At 37.6% G+C, this 13,591-nt stretch overlaps 1 protein-coding gene across 1 annotated transcript in view; it reads left to right on the forward strand.

Annotated features, from left to right (window-relative positions):
• The window catches only part of LOC133641704 (synaptotagmin-7-like), a 117,530-nt gene that overhangs the window by 67,543 nt on the left and 36,396 nt on the right, over positions 1-13,591 (forward strand). The window contains exon 4 of the mRNA XM_062035646.1: positions 12,946-13,048. Coding sequence (XP_061891630.1) covers positions 12,946-13,048 — 103 coding nt within the window. The remainder of the gene's footprint in view (positions 1-12,945; positions 13,049-13,591) is intronic.

Below are 13,591 nucleotides of genomic sequence, written 5' to 3' on the forward strand. Positions count from 1 at the left end.
GGTGAAGTCCTTCGTCGCGCCGTCGATCGCTGGAACGCAGGTGAGCACGGGTGTTGATGAGCAGATGAGGGCTGGCTGGCGTAGGTGGAGCGCTAATGTTTTTATCATAGCTCTGTGAGGTCCGGTTGCTAAGTTGCTAAGTTAGCTTTAGCGTCGTTAGCAACAGCATTGTTAAGCTTTGCCAGGCTGAGAATTATTAACCGTGTAGTTACATGTCCATGGTTTAATAGTATTGTTGATCTTCTGTCTATCCTTCCAGTCAGGGATTTATTTATTTTGTTTCTATCTGCATTTGAGACGGATGCTATCACATTAGCTCAGTAGCTAAAGAGCTTCGTCGATGTATTGTCGTGGAGATAAGAGTCACTGTGAATGTCCATTTCGCGTTTTAGACTCTCATTTTCAAGAGGATATAGTATCCGAGGTGGTTTAAAATACAAATCTGTGATCCACAATAGAAAAAGGAGAGAGTGTGGAATCCAATGAGCCATCTTGTACCTAAGTTATAGTCAGAGCGGAAAAAAGATATGTATTTCACTGCATTCTAGTCCGTCACTCTAACATTCCTCATCCACAAATCTTTCATCCTCGCTCAAATTAATGGGGTAATCGTCGCTTTGTCGGTCCGAATAGCTTTAGCTGCGTTGAAAACAATAGGAAAATATGAGGAAGTGAACAACTGACAACGTCACGCTACTTCCGGTAGGGGCAAGGCTTTTTTTTATCAGAGACCAAAAGTTGCGAACTTTATCGACGTTGTTCTATACTAAATCCTTTCAACAAAAATATGGCAATATCGCAAAATGATCAAGTATGACACATAGAATGGATCTGCTATTCCCGTTTAAATTAAAAAAAAAATTCATTTCAGTAGGCCTTTAAGCCTTTACCCACCTGGTGGCAAGATGAGGCACTGCCTCACTTGCCTCCCCTGACAGCACGTCACTGGTCAGTCTATCGTAGCCCGTTAGCTGCTAGCATGCCGTGTGTTGTGCCTCACTGTGCATTGTTTACACAACGTGGGGTACGCTACTTAATATGTCCGTGTGGAAACTCGTTCGGTACACCTCCGAACCGAACCGGAACCCCTGTACCGAAACGGTTCAATTCAAATACACGTACCGTTACACCCCTACCATATACATATAGACACAACAATTAAGTGTTTTAAATGCAGATTTAAAATCATCACAGGGTCCCTTTTTTAAAATGATTCTTTACTCTTTATATTGGTTCCAATCTAGTGCCCTGTCAACGAGGCGGAGGCACAGAATGCGACGTTGTAGTGCCTCGTTCTTTCAGCAAATGTTGCTATTTAAAGTCACATGCCCAGCCCCGACACGCAGGGAGCAATTAGTTAACAGTGAAAGCATCCGAGTTTTGGTCTGGGGGTGGGGACTGGGGAGGTCAAGCAGCAGGGATGACTGTCTAAATGTTCATGTGTTTAATGGGAATGATAAGTTATGTAAGCATTACTGTGTGTGTGTGTGTGTGTGTGTGTGTGTGTGTGTGTGTGTGTGTGTGTGTGTGTGTGTGTGTGTGTGTGTGTGTGTGTGTGTGTGTGTGTGTGTGTGTGTGTGTGTTCTTGTATTGCTACCCTTCTGGAGACATCTATGTCTCATTAGCACCCCCTGCTGGTGACATCTATCTAAATGAGGGTGGTCCCAAAAAGGAGGCATTTTTCAAATTGACTGTGTGTTGCTTTTAAAAGTGCTCCCCCTCTGGTCAACATATGAAATAACAAGTCTTTGTAAGAAATTGAAAAGCACCACCTTTGGCCAAAATTTATTAAAAAAATAAATATGTGTATAGAGACATACTGTCATAACTTGAAGTAAATAATGAAGATTACAAAACAATTACAAACAAACAAAAGGAACTAAAAGCAGTCTTTTTCTCCCAATGTGTCGACTTCTTACTCATAAAATTGGGAAATATTTCTCATATTCTTTCTATTTCTGTAATATTGCAATATTTTCTCGTAAAATTGTTATTTTTTTAATGTAAAATTATTACCTTTTAATGCAAAATAGTGACATTTGTCATATAAAATTCCGTCTTGTATCACAATATTGCCAATGTGTTTGTTGTTCTTGTAAAATAGTGAAGTCTTTTGAGTAAAATTATGTCTTTTGTCATAATTTTGCTGAGTGAAATTCCGAATATTATTATAATATTGCCAACATTTCAAAGTTTTTGTATTGAAATTGTGACTTTTGTCGAGTAAAATTATGACTCTTTTCATAAAATTGCCAAACTTTTAAGCTTTTCTAGTGAAATTCCAACTTTTATCATAATATTGCACACATTTTCAGTTTTTCTTGTAAAATTTTGACCTGCCTTGTGTAAAATTACGACTTCTTTCATGATACTTCCAAAATTCTGAGTTTTTCTTGTGCAATTGTGACCTTTTTCTTGAGAAATTCCAACAAATTTTTCACAACAAGCTTTTTTATTAAAAACCCCGTTTCCATATGAGTTGGGAAATTGTGTTAGATGTAAATATAAACGGAATACAATGATTTGCAAATCCTTTTCAAGCCATATTCAATTGAATGCACTACAAAGACAACATATTTGATGTTCAAACTCATAAACTTTTTTTTTTTGTTGCAAATAATAATTAACCTAGAATTTCATGGCTGCAACACGTGCCAAATTAGTTGTGAAAGGGCATGTTCACCACTGTGTTACATGGCCTTTCCTTTTAACAACACTCAGTAAACGTTTGGGAACTGAGGAGACACATTTTTGAAGCTTCTCAGGTGGAATTCTTTCCCATTCTTGCTTGATGTATAGCTTAAGTTGTTCAACAGTTCAACGGGGGTCTCCGTTGTGGTATTTTAGGCTTCATAATGCGCCACACATTTTCAATGGGAGACAGGTCTGGACTACAGGCAGGCCAGTCTAGTACCCGCACTCTTTTACTATGAAGCCACGTTGATGTAACACGTGGCTTGGCATTGTCTTGCTGAAATAAGCAGGGGCGTCCATGGTAACGTTTCTGGGATGGCAACATATGTTGCTCCAAAACCTGTATGTACCTTTCAGCATTAATGGCGCCTTCACAGATGTGTAAGTTACCCATGTCTTGGGCACTAATATACCCCCATACCATCACACATGCTGGCTTTTCAACTTTGCGCCTATAACAATCCGGATGGTTCTTTTCCTCTTTGGTCCGGAGGACACGACGTCCACAGTTTCCAAAAACAATTTAAAATGTGGACTCTTCAGACCACAGAACACTTTTCCACTTTGTATCAGTCCATCTTAGATGAGCTCAGGCCCAGCGAACCAGACGGCGTTTCTGGGTGTTGTTGATAAACGGTTTTCGCCTTGCATAGGAGAGTTTTAACTTGCAGTTACAGATGTAGCGACCAACTGTAGTTACTGACAGTGGGTTTCTGAAGTGTTCCTGAGCCCATGTGGTGATATCCTTTACACACTGATGTCGCTTGTTGATGCAGTACAGCCTGAGGGATGGAAGGTCACGGGCTTAGCTGCTTACGTGCAGTGATTTCTCCAGATTCTCTGAACCCTTTGATGATATTACGGAGCGTAGATGGTGAAATCCCTAAATTCCTTGCAATAGCTGCTTGAGAAAGGTTTTTCTTAAACTGTTCAACAATTTGCTCCTGCATTTGTTGACAAAGTGGTGACCCTCGCCCCATTCTTGTTTGTGAATGACTGAGCATTTCATGGAATCTACTTTTATACCCAATCATGGCACCCACCTGTTCCCAATTAGCCTGTTCACCTGTGAGATGTTCCAAATAAGTGTTTGATGAGCATTCCTCAACTTTATCAGTATTTATTGCCACCTTTCCCAACTTCTTTGTCACGTGTTGCTGGCATCAAATTCTAAAGTTAATGATTATTTGAAAAAAAAATTTGTTTTTATCAGTTTGAACATCAAATATGTTGTCTTTGTAGCATATTCAACTGAATATGGGTTGAAAATGTTTATATTTACATCTAATACAATTTCCCAACTCATATAGAAACAGGGTTTGTACAACAGTGTGTGTGTGTGTGCGTGTGTGTGTGTGTGTGTGTGTGTGTGTGTGTGTGTGTGTGTGTGTGTGTGTGTGTGTGTGTGTGTGTGTGTGTGTGTGTGTGTGTGTGTGTGTGTGTGTGCACTATACACTGAAGATGTATAGCTAAGTTGGGGGTGGCTATGAGATAGAAATCCATCAATCCATAGTCTCAGGCATGTCTGAGTGTGTCTTGTTTGCAGGGGTTGGGGGGGGGCAAAAGGGGGCTTTCTTTCTCGCGTCTCTCTCCAGCCTTGAAGTGGAGTGTCTTCCCCTCCCCAAAAATCCCCCCACCCCTCTCTTCGAGCTGCTGGCCTCGGTCAGGTAACGAAACAGGATAGTATCACAGGACGGTGAAAGCCACAGTGGCCCCGCCTGCCTCCATATGTGTGTTGATGTGAAGGTGTGTGTCTGCCAGGCTCTCACCCGTACCTGTCATATATCCTAGACAATGTCTGTTCTCATTGTGCTTGCCTGTTTGCTACTCCCCTCCTAACACACCTGCCCCCTGGACCCAACACCCTCAATTCCAAATATGCATGGGCTATGTTTCCAAAAGCCGTTGCTATGCCAACAGCCCACTTTCTGAGCTGCATTCGGATATGAACTCAAGTCAACTCTGCCTCCTGATGGATACTGTAGGCAACTGCAGGCTTTTTAAGAACTTCTCCATCAACCCCCCCCGAAGGGGTCAGACAGAAATGGCTCCAAGAGGAAAAGGAAACAATACCTCATTTTAATTCATAGAGGGGTTGAAGTATTTGGTTCAGTTGGTTAAAAGAACAGCACCGGAGCAGAGGACCACCGGTGGTGCTGTAGAGCAGGGCTAGTAGGAGAGTCATTCCCGTGGCTTCAGGAGCTTTTACCGGAGAATGCAATGAACCTTTGAGTGAAGCATGAAGGAGAATGAATAATAGAGGATGCTCACTCCCCCATCGATACTTGGGAGGTGGAGGAGGAAGGAGGTGGCCTGCTTTACTCTAAATCCCAAGTGTCACTCTATGCTTCTTTCAACAGTCTCAGATATTAAAACTTAAGACATTTTGCCTGCCTTAGAAATCAAACAAAACCACGGGCCCATGGAAATGGAATGACCTCCCTTACAAACTAATACAACTACAGTGGAGCCTCGATTACCAACTTAATTGGCACTAATACATGGTTTGTACATAGAAAAATCTGTATATTGAAGCAGATTCTTAACTATGTAAACATGAATAGTGAGTACCACCCTTGACAAAAGTCCATGTTTTAGTAAACGTTTATAGACTTTTAACTCCGGCTCTCAAATAAATATATTTTTTTAAATCAAATGATTCACTCTATATACTTTGGAATAATCATGATGAATCATAAATGATTCTTTGCTTTTATAATTTAAATTGTCTGAAGCAAATGGAATGACCTCCCTTGCAAACTGATACAACTACAGTGAAGCCTCGATGTACGAACTTAATTGGCACTAATACGTGGTTTGTAAATACAAAAGTTTGTATATTGAAGCACATTCTTAACTATGTAAACATGAATAGTGGGTACCACCCTTGACAAAAGTCCATGTTGTAGTAAACGTTTATAGACTTTTAACTCGGGCTCTCAAGTGAATATTTGTTAAAAATCAGATGATTCACTCTATAGACTTTGGATTAATCATGATTAATCACAAATTATTCCTCGCTCTCATAATTGAAATTGTCTAAAAAAAAAAAAAAAAGGAATGACCTCCCTTGCAAACTAATACAACTACAGTGAAGCCTCGATTTACGAACTTAATTGGCACTTATACATGGTTTGTACATAGAAAAGTTTGTATATTGAAGCAAATTACTTCATAAGACACTATGTAAACATAAATAGTGGGTTGCACCCCAGACAAAAGTCCATATTTTAGTAAACGTTTATAGACTTTTAACTCGGGCTCTCAAGTGAATATTTGTTAAAAATCACATGATTCACTCTACTGACTTTGGATTAATCATGATTAGTCACAAATGATTCCTCGCTTGCATAAATGAAATTGTCTAAAGCAAATGGAATGACCTCCCTTGCAAACTAATACAACTACAGTGGAGCCTCGATGTACGAACTTAATTGACACTTATACGTGGTTTGTAAACAGAAAAGTTTGTATATTGAAACAAATTACTTCATAAGACACTATGTAAACATAAATAGTGGGTTGCACCCCAGACAAAAGTCCATATTTTAGTAAACGTTTATAGACTTTTAACTCGGGCTCTCAAGTGAATATTTGTTAAAAATCCCATGATTCACTCTACTGACTTTGGATTAATCATGATTAGTCACAAATGATTCCTCGCTTGCATAAATGAAATTGTCTAAAGCAAATGGAATGACCTCCCTTGCAAACTAATACAACTACAGTGGAGCCTCGATGTACGAACTTAATTGACACTTATACGTGGTTTGTAAACAGAAAAGTTTGTATATTGAAACAAATTACTTCATAAGACACTATGTAAACATAAATAGTGTGTTCCACCCTTGACAAAAGTCCATATTTTAGTAAATGTTTATAGACTTTTAACTCGGGCTCTCAAATGAATATTTGTTAAAAATCAGATGATTCACTCTACTGACTTAGGATTAATCATGATTAATCACAAATTATTCCTCGCTCGCATAATTGAAATTGTCTAAAGCAAATATAATGACCTCCCTTGCAAACTAATACAACTACAGTGGAGCCTCAATTTACGAACTTAATTGGCACTTATACATGGTTTGTAAATACAAAAGTTTGTATATTGAAGCAAATTGTTAATTATGTAAACATGAATAGTGGGTTGCACCCTTGAAAAAAGTCCATATTTTAGTAAACGTTTATAGACTTTTAACTCGGGCTCTCAAGTGAATATTTGATAAAAATCAGATGATTCACTCTACTGACTTTGGATTAATCATGATTAATCATAAATGATTCCTCGCTTGCCTAATTGAAATCGTCTAAAGGAAATGGAATGGTCTCCCTTGCAAACTAATACAACTACAGTGGAGCCTCGATTTACGAACTTAATTGGCACTTATACATGGTTTGTAAATAGAAAAGTTTGTACATTGAAGCAAATTCTCAACTATATAAACATGAATAGTGGGTTCCACCCTTGACAAAAGTCCATATTTTAGTAAACGTTTATAGACTTTTAACTAGGGATCTCAAATGAATATTTTTTAAAAATCAGATGATTCACTCTATGGACTTTGGATTAATCATAAATGATTCGTCGCTTGCATAATTGAAAATGTTTAAAGAAAATGGAATGACCTCCCTTGCAAACTAATACAACTACAGTGGAGCCTCGATTTACGAACTTAATTGGCACTAATACATGGTTTGTAAATACAACAGTTTGTTTATTGAAGCACATTCTTAACTATGTAAACATGAATAGTGGGTTGCACCCTTGACAAAAGTCCATTTTTTAGTAAACGTTTATAGACTTTAAACTGGGGCTCTTAAATAAATATTTTTAAAAAAATCAGATGATTCACTCTATAGACTTTGGATTAATCATGATTAATCATAAATTATTCCTCGCTTGCATAATTGAAATTGTCTAAAGGAAATATAATGACCTCCCTTGCAAACCAATACAACTACAGTGGAGCCTCGATTTACAACCTTAATTGGCACTTGTACGTGGTTTGTAAATAGAAAAGTGTGTATATTGAAGCAGATTCTTAACTATGTAAACATGAATAGTGGGTTGCACCCTTGACAAAAGTCCATATTTTAGTAAACGTTTATAGACTTTTAACTCGGGCTCTTAAATAAATATAAAAAAAACAACAACAGATGATTCACTCTATAGACTTTGGATTAATCGTGATTAATCATAAATGATTCCTCGCTTGCATACTTGAAATTGTCTAAAGGAAATGGAATGGCCTCCCTTACAAACTAATACAACTACAGTGGAGCCTCGATTTACGAACTTAATTGGCACTTACACATGGTTTGTAAATATAAAAGTTTGTACATTGAAGCAAATTCTCAACTATATAAACATGAATAGTGGGTTGCACCCTTGACAAAAGTCCATATTTTAGTAAACGTTTATAGACTTTTAACTTGGGATCTCAAATGAATATTTAAAAAAAATCAGATGATTCACTCTATGGACTTTGGATTAATCATAAATGATTTGTCGCTTGCGTAATTGAAAATGTCTTAAGAAAATGGAATGACCTCCCTTGTAAACTAATACAACTACAGTGGAGCCTCGATTTACGAACTTAATTGGCACTAATACATGGTTTGTAAATACAAACGTTTGTATATTGAAGCACATTCTTAACTATGTAAACATGAATAGTGGGTTGCACCCTTGACAAAAGTCCATGTTTTAGTAAACGTTTATAGACTTTTAACAGGGGCTCTTAAATAAATATTTTTTTAAAAATCAGATGATTCATTCTATAGACTTTTGATTAATCATGATTAATCATAAATTATTCCTCGCTTGCATAATTGAAATTGTCTAAAGGAAATATAATGACCTCCCTTACAAACTAATACAACTACAGTGAAGCCTCGATTTACAACCTTAATTGGCACTTGTACGTGGTTTGTAAATAGAAAAGTGTGTATATTGAAGCAGATTCTTAACTATGTAAACATGAATAGTGGGTTGCACCCTTGACAAAAGTCCATGTTTTAGTAAACGTTTATAGACTTTTAACAGGGGCTCTTAAATAAATATTTTTTTAAAAATCAGATGATTCATTCTATAGACTTTTGATTAATCATGATTAATCATAAATTATTCCTCGCTTGCATAATTGAAATTGTCTAAAGGAAATATAATGACCTCCCTTACAAACTAATACAACTACAGTGAAGCCTCGATTTACAACCTTAATTGGCACTTGTACGTGGTTTGTAAATAGAAAAGTGTGTATATTGAAGCAGATTCTTAACTATGTAAACATGAATAGTGGGTTGCACCCTTGACAAAAGTCCATATTTTAGTAAACATTTATAGACTTAACTCGGGCTCTCAAATGAATATTTTTTTAAAATCAGATGATTCACTCTTTGGACTTTGGATTAATCATGATTAATCACAAATGATTCCTCGCTCGCATAATTGAAATTGTCTAAAGTAAATGGAATGACCTCCCTTGCAAACTAATACAACTACAGTGGAGCCTCGATTTACGAACTAATTGGCACTTATACATGGTTTTAAATAGAAAAGTTTGTATATTGAAGTAAATTACTTCATAAGAAACTATGTAAACATAAATAGTGGGTACCACCCTTGAGAAAAGTCCATATTTTAGTAAACGTTTATAGACTTTTAACTCAGGCTCTCAAATGAATATTTGTTAAAAATCAGATGATTCCCTCTATGGACTTTGGATTAATCATGATTAATCATAAATGATTCTACGCTTACATAATTGAAATTGTCTAAAGGAAATGGAATGACCTCCCTTGCAAACTAATACAACTACAGTGGAGCCTCGATTTACGAACTTAATTGGCACTTATACATGGTTTGTAAATAGAAAAGTTTGTATATTGAAGCAAACTACTTCATAAGACACTATGTAAACATAAATAGTGGGTTCCGCCCTTGACACAAGTCCATGTTTTAGTAAACGCTTATATACTTTTAACTGAGGCTCTCAAATGAATATTTGTTAAAAATCAGATGATTCCCTCTATGGACTTTGGATTAATCATGATTAATCACAAATGATTCCTCGCATGTATAATTTAAATTGTCTGAAGGAAATGGAATGACCTCCCTTGCAAACTAATACAACTACAGTGGAGCCTCGATTTACGAACTTAATTGGCACTTATACACGGTTTTGTACATAGAAGCGTTTGTATATTGAAGCAATTTTCTTCATAAGAAACTATGTAAACATGAATAATGGGTTCCACCCTTGACAAAAGTCCATATTTTAGTAAACGTTTATAGACTTTTAACTCGGGCTCTCAAATAAATATTTTTTTTTTAAATCAAATGATTCACTCTACGAACTTTGGATTAATCCTGAATAATACACACCCTGATATTTGTACACACATGCAATTTTATCATCAGAATGTCATCCAGGTACGTTTTTAAAGGTTTTTCTTGAATGCATGTCATTTATATGCACAAAAATGGAAAACTGTTTTAGCTAGAGCTTTTTCAGGCTGTATTTTGCAGTGAAATTTGCCTGTCTGTCTGAGTCTCCTCACTCATTTTTGTACTGACGTATGCATTGATCTGATCACTGACAGTAAAGCGGTTAAGATAAAAGCTTGTATGGTCAAAATAAATTGCATGTTTAATCTGATTGCGTTACTGATTAATGCAATATTTTTTGTGATTAATCACGAGATTTGACAGTTTTGAACACAATATAAAGGGCAATACAGTACTTTATATCAAACAAATGGGCGCTGGATCAACTTTGTATTTGATGACAATGCCAACATAGCTGAACTGTCCCTGACGCACACATTGTCGCTAGCCCGGTGGTGCACTCACAGTTTGAAATCGCAAAACTCCTTAACATTAATAGCCAAGTTGCTGAAATTATTAGGAATAACACAAAAATGAAATCTACTTCATATTGTTGGCTGCCCTGCAGGCCTAAAATGGGTGGATGGATAATTTGTGCACTGAGACAAGGTTTGTACACCAAAGCAAATGTGTATTCGGTCTGCGGTTCGTTTGTCAAAGAGTTACGAGGGGTTCGTAAATCAAGGTTCCACTGTAATGGCAATTGATTAATATTCCCTTATCTCCTGGAGATAGTCAACGCCCCCATCCCAACCCCACCCCCAGCCCTCCCCCCTCGATCCTTAATCATTTGCTGGTTGAAGTGATTGTGTTTGTTTGCCTGTCCTGTTTGCTCGCTTTATCCGTCTGTCTTTTTGTCAGTATATCCCCCACCCCCCAGTTCTGTCTTTGTCCTCAGCAAAACTATTACATCCGACATCTCGGAATTTTGGCGTCCCAAACAATCCCAACACGCCACGAAACATCAATGGATCAAAGTTGGCAGATGCTGGCCAGAGAGACAGACTTGTTTATAGGCTCCTTGTTTCCTCCTGCCTGTCCAAGGCATTGTCCTCACTTTCCAGTGACAACTACTTGCATATGTCTTATATGCACATGTAGCCAATGCCCGTCTGTGCTTTGGCCCCTGTGACCCCCAGTCCTCACGTTTAGAGTGTTGCCAAATGTTTGGGAAATGCGGTTGGATTGTAAAGTTTGCATTACTTTATCTCAAGCAACACCCTCTTTTGTAACACTCTAAACGGGCATTTCCCATGTTCCTAGCAAAAGTATGTATCATTTGTCTTCCCAAATTGTTTTTAGTGTATCCACACTTATTTCCCTTTTCTAGAACCCCATTATCATTTATCTTGATCAACATTTTTGTTCTCTTTTTTGCTGGTAGTCAATTGTATTTGTCCTTTTAGTTTCCTCACTGTTCTCTTCTCTCTTTCAGCATGCCTTTCTCTTTGTCTACTGTTGGATAGGTTATTTGTTTAGAACTCTTTCTTTTTGTAACTTCTTCGTTGATACTTATCAGACTGACCAACTAAGTCTTTCTTGTGTTTCCAGGCTTTCCTTCCTTCACTCCCTATCTTTTCTTGCAGCTCTATTTTTTTCTATCTAATGTGCTGTTCTTTGTAACGATCTCACTCTCTGTTTTTGCTTTCGGTTTTTGTGACCTCACTGTTCATACTATTAATACTCGTTATCTCTTCTGTACAGATAAATGGTTCTTTGCTTGCTTTCCTCTTTCTTACATTACCTGTTGGACCGTCTATCTTATCTACAATCTTTATGATTTCTGTCAACTTTGTGTCTGCAACTTTCAGCCTCCTCTTGTTTGATTTTACTCTCATTTCTTTCCTCTGTGTGCTTCTTCTCTTCTCTATTGTTCATTTATTGCCTAACAGTGTTTCATCTATGGAGTGTTTTCTAATGTGCCATACTGCATCGACCAGGACTTTTGGATTTTATTCTTCTATTATGTTCTTTCTTTAGTTTCATATCTTATTGATTGTCTTTTTGTTTTGTTTTCATTCAGTACGCCGTCTTGTTTTCATGCTATACGAACTTCAAGTATTTCTTGTGTTTTCAACAATCCTCCTGTGAAGGAACAAAACATTCATGGGAGATATTTGCTTGTTTTTTTCATGTTTATACTCATATTTTCTTACTGGTGATAGGGACTTTAAATAAACACGACACAAAACATCAACTGTCCTGTCAAACGTCTAGTCTTGTCAATGTTGCTATACATGTTTGTCCTCTGTGTTCTTTGTCACGTTGTGTTGCTTATACAAACCCCCGTTTCCATATGAGTTGGGAAATTGTGTTAGATGTAAATATAAATGGAATACAATGATTTGCAAATCATTGTAATCCGTAACACAATTTCCCAACTCATATGGAAACGGGGGTTTGTACATGTCATTTATATGTGGGCGTACTGTCATTGCCCCCCAATGGATTTCATGGTTGGCCAATTAATTTAGAATTTCTCTTTTATGTTGCTGGAGGACACTTTCTTGTTGGAGATATGGATGTTTGCCACATTCTACATACCTTTCAGATTCAAAGTTCCACCAAACACAACCCTCTGCATCAAAATGTCCTCAAATTTGGTGCCTGCTGTTTATCTGTGTATTTCTTGGCAGATCCCGATCTGGCCCATGTTAATAGGACATTTAGAGAAATAATAATCGCCTTTGAAGTGACATCTATCCAAAGAAAAACTTGGACCAAATTGGATGTTTCTGATAGGCAGTTTTCATGTGCCAAACAGGTGTAGGTTGGACTCCAACGTGTGCTCGGATTTTCTCTCTTTCTGGAGTGGAGGCTGTCCTGTCCTCTTGGTAAATGTGTGTTTGTGCTTCCAGGGGTAACAAGCCAGCCAACAGCCCCAAAGGCCAACCCCCTGATGCTGACGGCCACTCCTCCGTAACTGACCTGGCCAACTCTCTCACTGGAGACATGGTGATGGTAAGAACATTGTCATCCAAATAAATAACATTTCAGCAGCAGCTTCTGAAGTTTTACAGCTTGCTAGGTTAGTTGTCCTTTTATAGCTTTAAGAAACTGGAGCCCGATAACAACACATGTTTCAATCAATTAGAGTCATCTAAATGTTAATGGATTTCCATAGCAAATCTTAAAGGCCTACTGAAATGAAATGTTCTTATTTAAACGGGGATAGCGGGTCCATTCTATGTGTCATACTTGATCATTTTGCAATATGGCCATATTTTTGCTGAAAGGATTTAGTAGAGAACATCGACGATAAAGTTCGCAACTTTTGGTCGCTGATAAAAAAGCCTTGCCTGTACCGTAAGTAGCGTGACGTCACAGGTTGTGGAGCGCCTCACATCTGCACATTGTTTACAATCATTGCCACCAACAGCGAGAGCGATTCGGACCGAGAAAGCAACGATTACCCCATTAATTTGAGCGAAGATGAAAGATTTGTGGATGAGGAAAGTGAGAGTGAAGGATTAGAGTGCAGTGCAGGACGCCAGGATGTATCTT

This window comes from Entelurus aequoreus, linkage group LG24 (genome assembly GCF_033978785.1).
Source record: "Entelurus aequoreus isolate RoL-2023_Sb linkage group LG24, RoL_Eaeq_v1.1, whole genome shotgun sequence".
Taxonomy (NCBI): Eukaryota; Metazoa; Chordata; class Actinopteri; order Syngnathiformes; family Syngnathidae; genus Entelurus; species Entelurus aequoreus.